Raw genomic sequence first — 17,558 nt, 5'->3', positions numbered from 1 at the left:
AAACCAGTCTGGATGCCAGTTCTCCCCAAGATTGGAGCCTGACTTCTTATTCACCATGACATGGTTTCCCCTGTAATCTTCACAAATTTTTATTCCATTTCTCCTGTAATAAGAAATCCTGACTTCTGTACTTTGCCTGCTTACAGTTCTTATGCACTCAATTGCTGTCACCCTTCAAAAGGATTTCAGCAAAGGCAAATAGGAACCCAGCCTGGGGAGATGATAAGTCCCAGCCTGCAGCACTGCAATATTTTATAAACCCTGTAGCCAAAATTCTGGTTTATCTGCAATCCTTCATATCCTGTCCCAGCGATTTGCTGTCACAAAACCTTTATCTTCCATGAAGACTGCAGAACAGAAAGGCACCCTCCTACCCATCCAATAGAAAATATAATTATACAAAAACAGTTGACTTCTATCTTGTGTCTCAGCCTCAGCTGCTTTTCTGGACAACTGGAGAACTCAATTACATGCAGGTGCCAACCAAAGTACTCCAAAGCAACCCAGATGTTTAATGCAAACTCCTCTCCACCATCACCAGAACCCAAATTATCCACCCAGGGAAAAGCAGTATTTTCAATGTATGTTGTACTTGAGCACAGATTAGTTATGTTCTTACCTGTGACTGAACAGTTCTTATTATCCCACTTTTTCAGCAAAAGCCACCATGGTTGAGGGAATCTGAGAACTCCACTCATGATCACACAGCAAGGCAGTGGTAGAACTAGATTTACAACTTGAAGCTGAGTCAGACTCTTCTGAACCACACTCCCCCCAAACCATTTATTTAGTTATGGTATGAAGTTGAAATTACCAATATTCTTGGGAAGAAAGGGCTTTGTCTAATCCCTCAGCTAATTCCTCTGTTTGCATGTGTGTATATCTATACATGTGTTTGCATGTGCAGATTTACAGCAGGTTTAACCCGTGGCTGTAATTCTGTTTGATGGGCACGTACAAATACAGGCTAGGTGGAATGGTGTTGGCAGGGCGACTATCTGCTGGTTTTAAAGAGCAAGGCAGGGCTGTGGTGACTGTGCAAACCCCTGCCAGTGCCCAGGGCACGGCTGCTGACTCACCTGGCACAGAGCACATACCTGCAGCAGGCAGGTGTGCTGGTGCTGTGATACTGGGACATGCCTGTATCACTGAACACCTTCTCCCCACCCTCGGCTCAGCTTCCTGCTGTGCAAACATCACGCCCTCACCTCCCTCTGAGCGCACCCTTGGATCTGCTCGAGCTGCCAAAAGAGCTGGAAGGCTTCCTCTAGCTGGAGGAAGGTCACCTTGCTGGTCGTTATTCCCTGTGGAAAATAATGACAAAGAAGGTTTTCAGGAGGGTGGGAAGTGTAGGGAGCCGAGTTTAGTTACAGGACAAAAGAACAACCATAAAGCTGTCACGTCATTGCAGTGTCCTGCCAGGAACTGCTGGGTCACTTCCTGAGTGTGACTGCAACATCATTCCATCAGAATTGCATTCCGTCACTATATGGATTTTTTTTCCCCCCAGTTAGATCGAAAATATCAACTCCAAAGGACAAGGACCACGTGGCCATTCCCTCCCCTGCTCCCTTGGCTCCTGGCTCCTTTTGGCTCTCTCACCAGAGTTATACACACGGAAATAATACACACACCCACGGAGGGACAAAAGCAGGCCAGGAAGGTGCTGCATGCCAAGTGATGCATATAACTTAGGCTCTTTTAACACAATTAATTGTTTCCAGACATAATTGCCTTTATCAGCTCTGCTAACAGCAGCAGTAATTGGGGAGCTCCTGCTCCTAAGGGTTACCACACACTGCCTACTCCAGTGCTGGTGACACGACTGATAAAAATCAGAAGAACAAAATATATGGTGGTTTAATTGATGCAGTTTTTACTACATTGCATTTCAAAAGTATTTAAATTTACAATGAAACACATCTTTGATGGATTATTTATTGACCTTCACTGTTGAAGAAGAACGTGCTCAAGATGGATGAAATGGCCTAGCACCAAAGCTTGGCCAGATATGATTTTTAGCTATTTTTAACCTAAGTAAGTACTCAGCTTAAGCTTGAGAACAATAATGCAATCACGCTTTTGAGATTTACCCCAGCCAAGTCCCAACCTGGGTAAGGAAATGCGAGTTAAATCTAACTGATTTTCCTTCCGAATTTATAGCTCCCAAGGAACACGAACAGGAGGAGAGGGAACAGCCCCAGGCTGGGCCAGGGGAGGCTCAGGCTGGACACCAGGAGGAATTTGTTAACTGAAAGGGTGATAAAACCTTGGAAAGGGCTGCCCAGGGAAGGAGTCCCCATCGGCGGGTGGCGTGGCACTCACTGGCTGTGGTCTGGTGGAGAAGGTGGTGATCGGTCACGAGCCACACTCGATGATCTCAGAGGTCTTTTCCAACCCCAGGGACTGATCCCTCGGGATTCCGAGGCCCCTCATGTGAGCACAGTGCACAAAGCTGGCACTGTGCAGGGCTCTGCCCGGCGCTCTGCCCATGGAGAGGCCTCATCTTCCACAGATCCCTCACAGGGGCTTCATCCCCTCACAGGGGCTTCATCCCCTCACAGACCCCTCACAGCGGCTTTATCCCCTCATAGAGGCTTCACCCACAGACCCCTCACTGGGGCTTCATCCCCTCATGGGGGCTTCATCCCCTCACAGGGGCTTCATCCCCTCACAGACCCCTCACAGCGGCTTTATCCCCTCATAGAGGCTTCACCCACAGACCCCTCACTGGGGCTTCACCCCCTCATGGGAGCTTCATCCCCTCATGGGGGCTTCATCCCCTCACAGGGGCTTCATCCCCTCATGGGGGCTTCATCCCCTCATAGAGGCTTCACCCACAGACCCGTCACAGGGGCTTCATCCTCTCACAGGGGCTTCATCCCCTCACAGGGGCTTCACCCCCTCACAGGGGCTTCATCCCCTCACAGACCCCTCACAGGGGCTTTATCCCTCATAGAGGCTTCACCCACAGACCCCTCACAGAGGCTTCATCCCCTCACAGACCCCTCACTGGGGCTTCACCCCAAAAGGGGCTTCACCCCCCTCAGCGGGGCTTCATCCCCTCATAGGGGCTTCATCCCCTCACAGACCCCTCACAGGGGCTTCACCCCCTCAGAGACCCCTCACAGGGGCTTCACTCTCACAGGGGCTTCACCCCCTCACAGGGGCTGCCCCCACAGACCCCTCATAGAGGCTTTACCCCCTCACAGAGGCTTCACCCCCCCCCCCCAGGGTCTCCCCTCAGCCCGGGCTCGCTCAGCCACCGTGCCCCCCCTCGCCGGGCCCCTTGGTTCGTTCCAGCAGCGCCCCCCTCCCGCCGCGCCGCCCCCGTGGTACGGCCCGTCACGCCCCCCCGGCAGGGGGCGCTGAGGGCGGTGCCCGCCGGGCCGGGGCGAGCCCGCGGCGGCACTTCCGGTGCGGGGCCGGGCGGGAGCGGCGGCGGGGCCGCGGCCGGGGCCGGGATGGCGCTGGACGCGCGGCGCCTGGAGGCGCTGAGTCTGCAGGAGCTCAGCGCGCTGCTGGACGACGAGGAGCAGCTCCAGGACATGGCCCGCGAGATGGAAGAGGTGAGGGGCCGCCTCATACTCCCCGGCCGCGGCCTCTCCTCGGGCCGCCCCCCTCAGCCCGCACGGTCCCCGGTGCCGCTCGGTGTTGGGGGGTTCGTGACTCCGCGGAGCCGCCGGGCGGTGTCGGCCCCGCCGCGGAGCTGCCGGTGCGTGGGGAGCCCCGGGGGCTGCGGGAAGCGCTGCCGGTCCCTTCCTTGCTTCCCTTTCCCTGCCGCCCCCGGCCCTCGCTCTCCCGGTCCCGGCCCTCCCGGCCTTTTGTTCGCCGGCCCGCGGCGGGGGGATCGGTGCCCGCCGGGTGCAGTGAGGGCTCGGCGGGCTGAAAACGCGAAATTAAATAAATTCAACCGCTGAATTAAGAGACGCTGACGGCCCGGAGGTGGGATCCGTTCGCACAGCCCTTGTGTTGTGCCTTGGCCGTGGTGAAGGATTTTGCCAGGGTGAATTCAAAACAATTTCTGTGTGCCTCGGTTGGTATGCTGGGCGCAGCCAGGGCTGTCAGGCTTTTCTGCTGCTTGTTTTGCCTGTTTGAAGTGTCTTTGTCAGTGCATCACGCTCTAAGTCGTGCTTTTGGATCCGTGATTCCTGAAACAAAACAGGAGCTTGTCTTCGTCTGGCTGTGGTTGTCTTTAACTGGGTTTTCTATGTGCCAGTGGACACTGGGTGTTACAGTTCAGATATGAGACTGTTCTGCGTTTATTTGGCCACAGATGTCCCTGAAAGGACCTTACTCTTAGTCAGATAAGAGCAAATAAGATTAAACTATATGTATGAAAACTTGAAAAGAAAAATATGTGCTCTGCTTTTCTGGGTCCTGTATTTATTGGGAGTTTTTTGTTTTCTTAAATTAGAGGACAAAAGCCTCAGGAGAAGAAAAACAGTGGCAATGTGTTCTTGAGAAAGAAGCTTAGTTCATTAAGTGAAATCAGTTTTAATTGTGTTCTCTCAAACTAAGATTCTGGTCCTTTTGGTGCTTCTGAGGAAATTGTTCCCGATCACCTCGAGCCAAATTGTCAAAGTATTACCCATGGAGAGGCCCACTGGAGGCTGGGGCTGAGTTGATGAGGTGTCCTGGGGAATTTATTTGCTGTATTATGCAACAATTTAGATCTCGAACTTTGTGCCGATAGATTTCTGAGAGTGGGGCAGCCATAAAAACTTTTTGTGCAAGCCTGTATTTTGAGAACTTGGACGAAACAGACGGTGCTGTAGAAGTAGAACATGCAGAGAGCTTTTGGAGGCCCCGTGGTGTGCAGGGGGCAGGAGCACCCTGCTGAATAAAAGCTATTTAAGGAAACTCAGCGGGTTATAATGGGCTTAACTTGGTGAAGATGGAACTGGTGCAGTGCTGCTGGTTCCAGTGTGACCCCTGACAAGGGACATGAGCACAAGGCCTGCCTAGGTGGTCTCTTTATTATCATTTATTTGTCAGTGTGCACTTAAGACTGTAGGTCAGAAGTGACAGAAAACCTCGTGACCTCAGTAGAAAACCTCTCTACACAACCAGCCCACATTCTCAATTTGACCCTCAGGTTTTCTTCTTCCCTTGGCATCTTAAGGCTTTGAAATTGTAGAGCAAAGTTCTGTGGGCCCGAGGGAATATTTTGTGGTGTTTGGAAAGTGTGGCCAGGTTTGAAGGTGCTCAGGCTGTGTGGAAACACGGCTGTGCTGCTGTCTGCTATAATCCTCTTTTATTGCAGGTGGAGGCTTTTACTGGAGTCTGTTCAACTAGAAATGTGTTTACCCATCTTGGAAGGAATTGGCCATGCTTGAATATTTCTTCCTCCTTCTGTTTTTGCCTTCGCTGAATTGTTTATTGCCTGTGCTGCTGAGACCTGAGTTTTTCACTGGGAAGTGTGTGGCAGGAAGAGGGAGAGAGGGAAATCCTGAACATTAAGGAGGCACCATGGTGACTTCACTGCTGCTTGGCTGTCAGTCCCTATGTATCCAGGTTGTGGGGTTATTCCAAAGTCCTTAAATTCCAAATTTTACTGTGACATGCCAACTAAATCATTATTCCCGAATCCCTTCTCTAAGGCCACTTGTATTTTCAGTGGCAGACTTGGTTAAAGCTGATGATTCCACAATTGAAAAAACCCTTTGTTCTCCTTGTTGCAAGGGAAACCCAGCTCAAACCCCAATGTTTTGTTCACAGAGGAGGAGGATTTGGAAAAACCACTTGGCTTTCTTGCTAACAGCTAAAAATAGGCACTTCCAGCCTTAGAGGGAATGTATTCCTGTGTGACATTTGAGCAGGATTTGTGGGGCTGTGTGTCTGTGTCTGTGTGTGCCCACAGGGTGATGTGCTCCCAGAACGTCCCGCGCGGGTGTCCCCAGGTGGGTGACACTGTGGCATCAGAGCTGAGCTGCTGCTTTTCCTGTCTGAGGTTGGGTTTGCAGGGCTTGAACAACGAACATCTTGTCTGCCAGAAAAAGGAAGGAAGCTGCTTGTCTGGTACTCCCAGTCTTTTAAAACTGAGGAGGGTTTTTTTTATCATTTCTCAGGGTGATCTTTGTAGTGCGTATACAGCATCCATCTTCATGAAAATTGGCAATTACAGGATGGTTTAGGTTGGAAGGGACCTGAAAGATCATTTAGTTCCAAACCCCCTGCCATGGCAGAGTCATAAAAGTAATTTGTTTAGAAAAGTCAGTCTTGGTGAGATAACCCTGAAAAGCACAGATGAGAGAATTTGTGACCTGACGCTGGTGATGATTTGATGAATTTCCCTGTGAAAGTGAATTTTCTTTTTATCTCCTGGAGCATCCCTTCTGTAACAGTGCAGTATTGTGTTACTGACTGCTAAGGTTCCATGGCCAAAAATTGTTTGCTTTTCAATACCTTTATTATGTGAAATCAAGAAGTCAGAAATGTACTTCTCATTCCAGCATTTCAGAGTACACTGGCAAGCACAAAAGGAATTTTTTGAGCATAGTCCTTTTCTCAAAAGCTGATTGAACAGATCACACAGGGCAGAAAATCCAAGTTAAACTATGTGCATTCATGCCCAGATTTCTTGGATTCCTCCTCCTGTCCTAAAACCACATTGTGCAAGTGGTCATGTTCTTGTTGGCCAAACATGAAATTTAGTTGCAAAGTTAGGAATTAGACTTGGTGACAACTACAGATTTTTCTCTTCTAGCTGAGCATCAAATGAGTAACCCGTCTGTGTCTGATGAGTGCAAATTGCAGTGCTGAGTGTCTTGCCACTGCAAGAAATGTCTAGGAACTGCAGCTTACCTTCTAAGCTTTATTTTTGTCATTTTCAAGTAATCAAAAGAGCTAAATTTAGCCAATCTAATTACTTTGCAGTATGTTTTAATATTTATTACAGAACAGATGTTCTTAGGGGGTGTATTATTATTCACGAGTCCTTGATGAAAAGCACTCCTAAATCTTCTGTAAAAGAAGTCCCTTCTCCTACTCTGCACCTGTCAGCTCCTGTTTCAGGGGTTAATTTGACACTCCAAATGTGTATCTTTATACTTCCACAGTGTGACTGCATATTTTCTTAATTTACAAGTATGTGTAAGTGAAAGAGAATGTGGGAATGATAGAGGCTGGAGAAATCTAAAACTACCATGGATGTGTTGTATGTATAAAGCAATTAAAACGGTGCCACACAAAGCTGCTTTTTATTTATAGCTCCTTAAGAGACTTTTTCTCAAAGGTACCGAGAGACTCCTCTCTGTGGTGCTGGCCAGAGCAAGTTTATAATTAGAGCAGCTCTTGATGGACTTTGTGGGTAGTCAGGATTGCTCAGTGTCTCAGGAGGCAGCTCCTCTGGAAATGTGCTTTTGGATGAGCCAGGCTGACGCTTCTCAGAGACATCTTACACAAATAACTCTTGCTGCAAACCATTATTTTGGAATAAGGGATCAACATTTATAGTATGAATGTTGCTAAGCTAGTACTAGTGCTGGTTTAATTTTATCCAGCTTTTTTTTCTCCCTTTTTTAAAAGTGGGATGAAACAAAGCTGCAGTTCATAAAAGTAGTAGGCTCTAAATTCCCAAAGCAGTTCTGCTTCCTGCTCTTGGAAATGCTTATTAAATAAATCCTTGAGTAAAGTTATTCAAATTATGTACATTAAAGAAATTCATTTTTTAAGCAGCTGAAATTTTGAAGTGCTGCATAAACCATAGCTTTTGGTTTTAATAACCTCTGTGTGTCCATGGCTTCATTTTCTTGCAGCACAGTTTGGTGTTGAGTGGCCTGCTCAGGAGTGAGCAATCCTTGTACCATGAAAATCCCCTTATAAGCAGCTCAGTAGGGTTGCCCTGTTTGTCCCATTCAGAATTCATAGTGAGAGCTTAGCAGTTAAAAAAAAAAGTGATATATTCTCCTTAATATTGTCCTGTCTCACTGTGTCTCGTGATTCTGACTGCTATTTTCATCTGGTTTCAGATTAACAGTTCTACAGTTTCCTGCCTGTTGAAGTGCTCATGACCTCAAGAGTCTTGTTAGGAATTCTGCTGGACTCCCATGCTCCTGACTTTTATCTCTAAATAACTTTTTTTCCTTGCACTTCCAGTGGGCAGGCGAACAACCAGTGCAGGAGCAGTTCCCTGCTAATGCACACTTTTGTCACATGTGACAACAAAATACCTTTTGTTGGATTTATTCCTCCCTCAGCCTTTGTCTTGGGCTTGTGGAAAGCTGTGGATGGATGCTGAAAGCATGCTTTGTGCTGCACTGATAATCTTAATAGACTGCTCATGCTGGGCCGTGCCTTTGACCCTTGGATGATTTTGCAGCTGGTTTTCTGGTAGTTTTAAATTACTCATTTTTAGAAAGCTTTTCTACAGCACACTTTAGGCAAAGTTTACAGTGTTTGCTTTCTGATTCCTCAAATTAACTTCCAGTTGTAGTGGAACAGTTGCTGTAAGGATTTTACACAGACCTTAACATCAGTGACAGAGATTATTCTGGTTTATAGATTGTGACTGTATTCAAGTTGCATCACTCTGAGATTCTATCTATTTGTGAAATAGAATTCAAAGACTTCAAAATTCTTACAGTGACATAAAATGTTTCAATGTCCTGAAACAAGTGGCTGGGTCTTCACCAGCTCCTCCTTAAGTTTCATTAAACATCATTCCTATGTTTGCTTTGTATCTGAGGAACTGGTTCTTCTCATGGCTTTGGATGAGATTCAAGTTTCTCATCTCTACAAGTGTGCATTGTTAAAAGAAATTTGACACAGACCATTGCTGGAAACTCTTGCTTGTCACTCTTGAAGTGATATTTGCATTCATCATTAAGTGTCAATTACCATTTTTGATCAATTTCTGTTAGAAAAAATACGTCCTTCTCTGAAGTGCTTTAGTATGGAGAAAGTTTAGTCATTAAGTCCTGTGTCATTTCAAGTACTGTAATTTACAGTACAATTACAAATACCTTAACTTCTTCAGTTTAAAACAAGTATTTTTAAGACTTTTGCTAAAGATTTGTCTAGTCCATAATTATTAGATATCAGATGCAAGGGACAGGATGTCTGCTTTAGATGTAGGCAGGTCATATTAATCACATTTTTCACAGCACTAATTCTTGCATACTTTTGTTATTTATTTAAAAGTTTTCACAGAATCAGTCTCATTTCAATGTCTCATTTATTGCTTAATGATTTCACTGTCATTTCACACACTTTTTTTTGGTTTTTTTTTTATTTATGTCTAGGCCCAAAATGTTCAGCACAGCAAGGACATGACTCTTGCCAGCAACCGCAGTCTGGCAGAGGGAAATCTCCTGTACCAGCCAAAGTTGGAGTCTCTAAAATCAAATTTAACTGAGAAATACCAAGAGCTGCAAGTTCTTTTTGAAGCATACCAGATAAAGAAAACAAAACTAGGTAACACTGGCTGTTGACAATTATGATTTGCTGTTTTTTAAGTGAATGTAAATCTGTTGCCTGTTTGTTGTTTGGTTTTTGGCATCTCATTTTTAGCTGTGTGAATTAGGGTACAAAGTGAAATGTCGTTCTTGTGTAGTGCTGAAATAGATCACACTTCTGATGATTTATTAAGTGACTGTCACATCTAGTAACAGATACTGTGGGTTCTTCCTGTTACCTACCTATTCTTGACCTACTCTTCTCTACATTGTCAACTTCATTTACCTTGCTAAAGAGCAAACACTTTGAATTTCCAGTGACTATTTATAAATCAAATGGAATATTACATTTAACTTTCATACTGAATTATAGTGTACATCTGATACTGCACTTGCTGAAGTGCTTTCAATATTATATTGAATTTATATTTCAATATTTAATTCCAATACATAATTGGAATTAAATTTCAACTCTTAGCACTCTGACAATATTCCTGAACTTGTTAATGTATTTCTTACTGCGCATCACCCTGTGTAGGGTACTGCAGGGTCTGCTGGTTGTGCAGATGTGCTTTGGAGGTTGTTGTGCAGTTCCAAGTCACTTAGAGCCAGCTGTCATTTTCTGTCCTTCCTGTGCCTTTGCAGACAGACAATCCAGTAATGCTTCCCTGGAGACCCTGCTGGCACTGCTGCAGACTGAGGGGGCGAAGATTGAGGAAGACACAGAGGTAATAACACAAAACCCAAATTCTGCCACTTCCACCCATCACCAGAACCTTCCATTGTCCATGGCTGCAGTGCTGATTAGAGCATGTGACAGATTAAGAGTAGTTTTAAGGATATGGTCTTGTCTCTGCTTTGAACTTCAGGCAACAGCTATTTGATTCCAGCAATTTAATTTCTTTTTTATCTGAGTAATATTTTACCCTTAACATCATTGAGTTCAAGAGAGAAAGTACTCTTTTTTAGAAAAGATAGGCAAACCCTCTTAGTTCCTTGGCTTTGCCTTCAAACGTGTAGAGTTTAAAAACGTGGAGTCTTTTTGCAATGGGATTTGCCTGGTACATGTATTGCTTCATAATAAATGTCAATTAGTAGCCTAATTAAAAAAAGAACGTGCCTGTGCTGCTTTTCCTCCAGTGTCTCTGGTGAAATATTCCCCTGTGATTTCAGTGTGTCTGTGCAGGTGCCAGTGGTCACCACTTGCTGAGACACAAGTGCTTGAAGGGTGGTGTGACTTCAGAATAATGGGAGTATTTGGTTTTGTTCGCTGATTTGCATGCAGGCATTTTCTGTAATTAATCAGGAGAAAAAAACTTGCTTATTAACCTTGAGTTGTGATTGTAAAAAGACATTCCCAGGGCAAGCTGAATTTTGTGATTTTATGTTTGTTCAGCTCTCAGTCATTAAACATCATTTACCCAAAGACACAAATAAGGGTGAGTCTTAAGCCTGACTTAGCAATAATCTCTGTGCTGAGTCTCACAGAGTTCTCAGTGTTTCTGTTGGCATTCCAGCATCACTGAGCTGTAATTAGCTTAGCTGGCAATCTGGGAAGCTGCTGGACTCGGTTCGTTCCCATCTCTGGTGATCAGGGGAACGCTCAGAGTGAGATTCAGATGTTTTTACTGCTGTTACTTCAGTATAAATTTATGCAAGAGTGATATTTAACTCTCAGTGCTTCTGAGTAATAACCAACTCAAAGTTCTGCTCAGAATTCTTCAGTATGCCAGTCATCTTCCATATGCCAGCTGGAAAATCACAGGCAAAATGCTGCTATTTTTGGGATGTGAGCCATTTAGATTCTGTTGCAGTAGGCCGTTTCCTAAGAGAATGTTCTGCATTTGACAGAATATGGCAGAAAGGTTCCTTGATGGTGAAATACCCCTGGATTCCTTCATCGACGAGTACCAGAGCAAGAGGAAACTGGCTCACCTGCGCCGGGTGAAGATCGAGAAGCTGCAGGAAATGGTGCTGAAGGGACAGAGACTCGCTCAGGTTCAGGCGCCGCCGCAGCCGAGGGCAGCCGAGCCCGCAGCAGCCCCCGCCGATCCCTACAGGGCGGATGCCAACCCTCCTCCCTCGGTGGTGCCGCGGCGGATCCCGCCCCCGCCGCCTCCCTCAGGCCCGGCTGGACGCTTCCCCACTCCCTTCACCGCGGCCGTGAGCTCAGGACCAGCTCCCTCCTACCCAGGTGCTCCGTACCCTCCTCTCCCGCCCCGGCCGGGAGCAGCTCAGCCCACGAGTCAAGCGGCACAGCCGGGATACCCAGCTCAGTTTGTGCCCCCCTATCCTCCACCTCTGCCCCAAAGACCACCTCGCCTTCCACCACACCCTGGCTTCATCCTCCAGTAAATATTTGGGTGCGCCTGACTTATGTATTGGTGCTTATATTTCCTTTTCCCCCCATCAGAGACTTGCTGTAGGCAATGGGAAGCCTCTGTTCTTTGCACAATGGAGCACAAAGGCCGAGCTGTGGCACAGAGGTTTGCAGTTGCTTTGCTAAATGTGATGTTTGCAAAGGTCAGTGGTGACAAGGTTTTCCTAGGAAGGTCTAAATTCTGTAAATCCATCAAATTGGGAAGGCACTCGCAGTGGATTTGCTGACATTACAAACCGAGTCACACTCTGAATTCCTCAGTGATGGTAAATCAGCATCCTCCTCTGTTCTGATGTATTCCCATGGCAGCTGGATGTACGTGTGGCACACGGGGAGCTGGTTGTCCCTCTGAGGAATTCTGTGACAATGCTGGGATGGTAACAACCATATCTGACTGCCGGGCAAGGGGTGTGCACAGGACCCCCCTCAGCATCCTTTTGCATCCAGGGCCAGGTGCACGGCGTTTTCAGAGCTCACTGAGCTGAAACTCCTGTCAGAACACCTTGGGGGGTTTAGGCAGGGAAAAGGACAAGAGTTTCATTTCTGCATTTCAGTTGTTACCTTAGTGTGTAATCAAAGTAGGCACTACTCCCACTCCTAAATAGCTTGGTACCCTCAAAGTCCTGGTCTCTTGAAATGCAACTAAACTGTTTGTAGAGCCAGTTTAGGGTTTTATAGACACTTTACCAGGCAGTTTTATTTCCTTGCCTATTAAGACTCTTTCTAATGGTTGGTTTTTCTCTCCTTTTCCATACCTTGAATACAGAAATGATTTTTTTACACAGGTGCTTAGCTTTTGCTACCATGTGATTCCAGGAATCTAGGCAGGGTATTTTCTTAATCAAATACTGGATTTTCACATGTAATTGCCCACTTGAATTTCCACAATTTAATTTTATCCCTTAACTCCGTCTCTCACTTTACAGAACTACTTTTAACTTTCCCATTTAGTTTAGTTTTACAGTTTGGGGCATGTTTATCTATCTGGAGTTGGCAGTTAATGTTTCTCTGCAAATAGACAAAAAAGAAAAGCCTTTTGAAGTCCATGGTGGCTGTTTGCATCTTACAGAATCTGTTCTTAACTTCTGCCTCTGGATGGGAGAGGCTTTTTAGGGCAGCTCAGATTTCACTCTCAATGTGACTCTTGAAGCCTAAGGTGCAGACACATGCTGGTATTTTAATCCAGCACTGGGGGAGGCAAATTTTAACACTAGTTGTTTGCACAGAATGTGTCTGTGAATTTGTTATCAATCAGTAGCTGTCAAAGCCCCTGGTTATTTCAGTTATTTTGGTATCATTGTGCTGGAATGCACTACATTGTTTGGAAGTTTGTACTACAAACATCAGTCAGAATAGAATATCTATTTTTTTTTATGTAAGTCCTGGATTGTCCCTTAATCATTTCCTCTGGAGTGTGATGGTTAGCAAACACGAATCTGAAATTAAGCTCATAACAGGAAGCTCTTGATTCTGAAAATATGAATATGGTCATTTGGCTTGGTTTGCCTTCTGCAGACAAAGGGCAGAAGGTTGATCAGTGTTACTGGCATCTGAACCAATTCCCCAGTGGAAGTCTGGCAAGTATTTATAGATGGGGCGTTTTGTGAAGCAATGTGCATTGGATTTGTTTGCAAAGTGTGTTTTTTCTGTAATCTAGTGGTGGTACAGGATGTGGTTGTTTTTTTTTTTTTTAATAGTGTGATATATTTTCTTGGTATTATTTTCTCACTGAAGCTTTGTACAAGCATGGTTAATTATGACTCGTTTCAAAGTAACTTTGCTGTGCTGTTAGTGCTGGTATTTGGGTGGCAGCTGTTGTATCTGGATGCTAAACATGAGTCTGCTGTAGAAATGGTTTGTGTCCTAGAAAGAATTAAAGTGGGTGGGGGCTACCAGGGTGGTGTCCGAGTACAGAAATTCATACTTTGAGCCTGCTACACAAAAACTCTAAAACACTCCTAAATCAGTTTTACTAAGATTACATAAAAATAACCAGGTCTATTTTACACTTATCAAGTGCCAACTTTTTTTCTGAGAGTTGGAAATCCTCAGAAGTGATAGGGGTGATAGATAAGTGTATAGTGAATTTGCACTGCATTTTATGTATCAGACTTTATTGGTATTAGTAGTCCAAAAATATTTTTACTACTTGTTAAATCTTCTGTCTTTTGGTAACTTTTGTGATAACAATGACCTTTCAGGGATACTTTATCTAAAAACAACCTCTTGTGCACACTAAATACAGACAAAGCTAATGCAATTTTTTTGTCTGAAAGCAAAACAATGCATTATTGCATATGCATGTGGCTGATGTGCCTTAGGATCACTACTTGTGATTGTAATTCTAGGATATTAGCATTTTTATCATTTGAATGGCCATTGCTTAACTCTAATTTAAGGGCTCTTCAAGAGCACTGACTTTTACTAAAAACTAACCCTCATACTTCAGAAAAAACAGTTGTATCTGCTATTTGTAAGCTTATAGTTGCCTTCACTGATGGGTAAGTTTGAACATAGCTGATGTAACTAATGTGATGTTTCAGTTATTGCAAGCTCATAACTGAAGTCCAGCTGCTCATGGAAAACGTTTTGCCATTAATTTTGTGTGTGTGTGTGCACACAAACTGTAAATATTTACTTGACTGCTGGTGATGTTCAAGGGTAAAGGAGAAGAATGACTGTGGAAAGCTGTTTAATCCTTTCAGCAACAAACTTGATGAAACACTAACCTGGCAAGAGCTGTGTCAGTGCTTTCAACCTGTTGCCCTTCAACAGCTTCTCCTGTTCTCTTATAGCTAATAAATTAATTCTGCTCTGGCTAGGATGTTTAGAATTGTACTAATTTGCACTGTTTATAAGATAGATTAAAATGCCATAGGCAAGCTGAGACTTGAGAGGGGGTGGATCACGATGCTTGCCAAAAAAAAAAAAAAAGATATATATATATATTAAAAAAAGGATTTTTGATGTCTGCTACAAATAGCATATACTTCCCCAAAGCAATTGGAGTGGAGAAAAATCCTTTAAATACAATGTGTAACACGGCTTTAGAGTGTTGGTAGCATTGGAAATGCTCTCTTTGGGCAGCATTATTTGTGCCAGTCTTTTGTGTGCAGTTTTGTGAGTTGGGACTTGGAGCTGGGACTGCAGGGAGCAGTTGTGGCTCCTGCCTGGGTCTCCCTGCACTCAGGGCTGCCTCCCAGAGAAGGTGGAGTCGGTTGTTCCAGCACAGCTGCTCCAGACAGGTCACCTCGGTCCTGCAGGAGGGAACAGGAGCTGCCCTGGGATGCCAGGAGGCACCTGGGCACTGCCTGGTCGAGGTCACCATCCCCATTTCTGCCCCCACCTCCACAGCCTCGGGCTCCACCTCTCCTGGGACTTCTCTGCCCTCTCAAACTGGAATCACAGAGCTCAGACTGATTCTCTTGCCCTCCCGTGGAGCTCAGAGGGGGCAGAGTCATCCTGTGCCTGAACAGTTCCTCTGTGTGATCCCGGACTCTTAATAAGGGGCATTTTATAGGTCGAGCAAATTGTGAAACATCCAGTGGAGTTGTTTGCATAAAAAGTCTTTCTGTTATCTACTGTGTTCTGATTTTAAATAAAACAGCATATCTCTTGGTGTCCTGTCCCCTTGTGGCTCCATTCATTTATGGTGCTGATTGATATTAATGATATATTAATGATTTTCAACCCTAATGGTGCTTTTTTTCTGTAGCAACCTAAATACAGTTGTAGGTGGATGTAGAACATAACATTTGCAAAATGCTTTAATTATTCATAGTAAATCTGTTGGCTGTGTTTTTAGTGACTGGATATAACGAGTCCATTTTGTACAGTTAATATAGGATGGGTTTGCTCACAGAGGATTTCACGTGTTGTAATCAGGGCAATGAGGTAGGTGGGCTGTCAGTCAGGTAAAACCCCTTTGCTTTTCTAATTCCCTATAATTAACGAGTGGGAATGTTCCGAATCACCTGGAAAGGCTGAAGGGAGAAAGCCTTTCTTTAAAGAGAGGAAAATCTTAGCTATCAGCCAGTCAGGAGAAATGAGTCAACCAGAGTTATTTAGGAATATGAGTCAGAGGGCAGAAAAGACCTGATGTAATTTTCTGTGATATCTGTCACTTTAGCAGTGATGCAAAATAGAAATCCTAATGGGGAATAAGTGATCAGGGAAGAAATTCCCTTTTTTTAATTGTTTCTTGATTCCTTTGTGGTGGCTGCAGAGATTGGATAACCTTCTGCAGAAAAGGGAAAGTGCAGATGAGGAAAAGCTGAGGTGCTGACTCAGTGCAGGTGGGCGAGGGCAGGGGAAGGTGTTATGTAAAAGCTGCAGCTCCTCAGCTCAGCTCTTCAAGAATTTGCTGTTTTGTGGCCTGAAGAGTGGTGGGATCCCAGCTGTGCCTGTTCCAGCCCCGGGGCTCTGCTGGCCCTTCCCTGTGGTCTGGCTGGGATTGTTCCCAGTGCAAAGGAGCTGTCACCTGCTAGGGCCAGACCTTGCCAGAGAGGGGACTCGGGTGGCACTTGGGTGTTGGAAACAAAAGCAAAATGCCACAATAAAAGGTTGTGTTGTGTTGGGGACACGCTGCAGTGTCCGTGTGGCCTTGGCTTGTCCCTTCCCTGGAGGTGGCTTGGGAGGCTGTGCAGGTCCTTCCCTCAACCTTGCTGCTGTAATTTGAGTGCCCCGAGTTGTACATTAACATCCCCCATGCCAGGCTTTTACAGCTTTGCCTCTTCCCCTCTCTGACTCGGTCACCAGGAACTGGGCGTGCTGCTTGAGGGTTTTTGGGAGATGTTGGGTCTCCACTGAAGTTCTGGAGGTGCCCTGCTGAGGCTGTCCCTGGCAGCCTGTGCTGGGCTCTCAGCCTCACTCCCCATTTTCCCCCTACCTGCAGGACAAATCCAGGCTGCTGAGGCTGGGAGATGTGCCAGTGCAGACCCTGGATCCTGCTGTAAGCTAAAAGCTGTTTTTTAAATACTGCTTATTATTTCCAAACTGCTCAAAGGTGCTTTTTCTGCACCTTTGATGAGTAGGAATTATTTTTTCCTTCAAAGCTAAAAATGTTTCCTTCTCACCACATAATCCCACACCTTGCTACGTGCACTTAAAACTGCACATTATTCTACCAACCACTGCTAAGGATGAGCTAATTTCTGAGGGGTTTGTTATTCCTGAAGGGAGCCAGTCACAGAAGATGGGAGGTGGCAAAGTGGCTCCAGTTCTCAGCACTGGAATGAGACCACCTGGCTGAGGAGAAAATGCTGGAAATACCTTTTGGCCTGGGGTGTGTTGTCTCACATGGTATGAGGGGAATCCAGATCAGCTTTGCATTTTTTTTGTTATTATTTAAACTTGCACGAAGCAAGTTAAACTTCCATGAAGCATTTCTTAAATTACTTGATTAGCTGGTGCTTCTGGGTTACCCCAGTCATTTTCCTGAGTGGGTCATTCAGGAAATACCATCCCTAAATACTCTGCTGCCCAAACTCATCTAATTCATGCCTGGTTGGGCACAGCAGAAAAATAACTTTTCTCGTAAAGAAGCGGCTGCTTTTTGTGGCTTCAAGGGCTCTTAAAAACTTCTGCAGAAGTTTTGTGGTTTGGTTTCTGTACCTGACTTCCTAGAGCCTGCACCAGCCTGTTTTCTACTCGTGTGCTTCATTTCAATGCACTTTTTGCCCCAGTGATCTGCCACCTGTGTTTTGCCAGCTTTGCTCTCTGTTGCTGAGCTGCAGCTGCTCTGTGTGCTGGTGTTCAAACTAACCTGTGGCCACTGGAGG

General features: G+C 45.3%; 1 protein-coding gene across 1 annotated transcript; it reads left to right on the top strand.

Annotated features, from left to right (window-relative positions):
• The first annotated feature begins 3,418 nt into the window (after window positions 1-3,418).
• On the top strand, window positions 3,419-15,404 carry VPS37B (VPS37B subunit of ESCRT-I). Its single transcript, XM_021532737.2, has 4 exons — window positions 3,419-3,569; window positions 9,246-9,417; window positions 10,044-10,126; window positions 11,250-15,404. Exons 1-4 carry the CDS (start codon window positions 3,465-3,467, stop codon window positions 11,751-11,753), a joined length of 864 nt encoding a protein of 287 aa, XP_021388412.1. The 5' UTR covers window positions 3,419-3,464; the 3' UTR covers window positions 11,754-15,404.
• The last annotated feature ends 2,154 nt before the right edge of the window (window positions 15,405-17,558 follow it).

Source organism: Lonchura striata, chromosome 18 (genome assembly GCF_046129695.1).
Source record: "Lonchura striata isolate bLonStr1 chromosome 18, bLonStr1.mat, whole genome shotgun sequence".
Lineage (NCBI taxonomy): Eukaryota > Metazoa > Chordata > Aves > Passeriformes > Estrildidae > Lonchura > Lonchura striata.
This window is presented reverse-complemented; position numbering and strand designations above follow the sequence as displayed.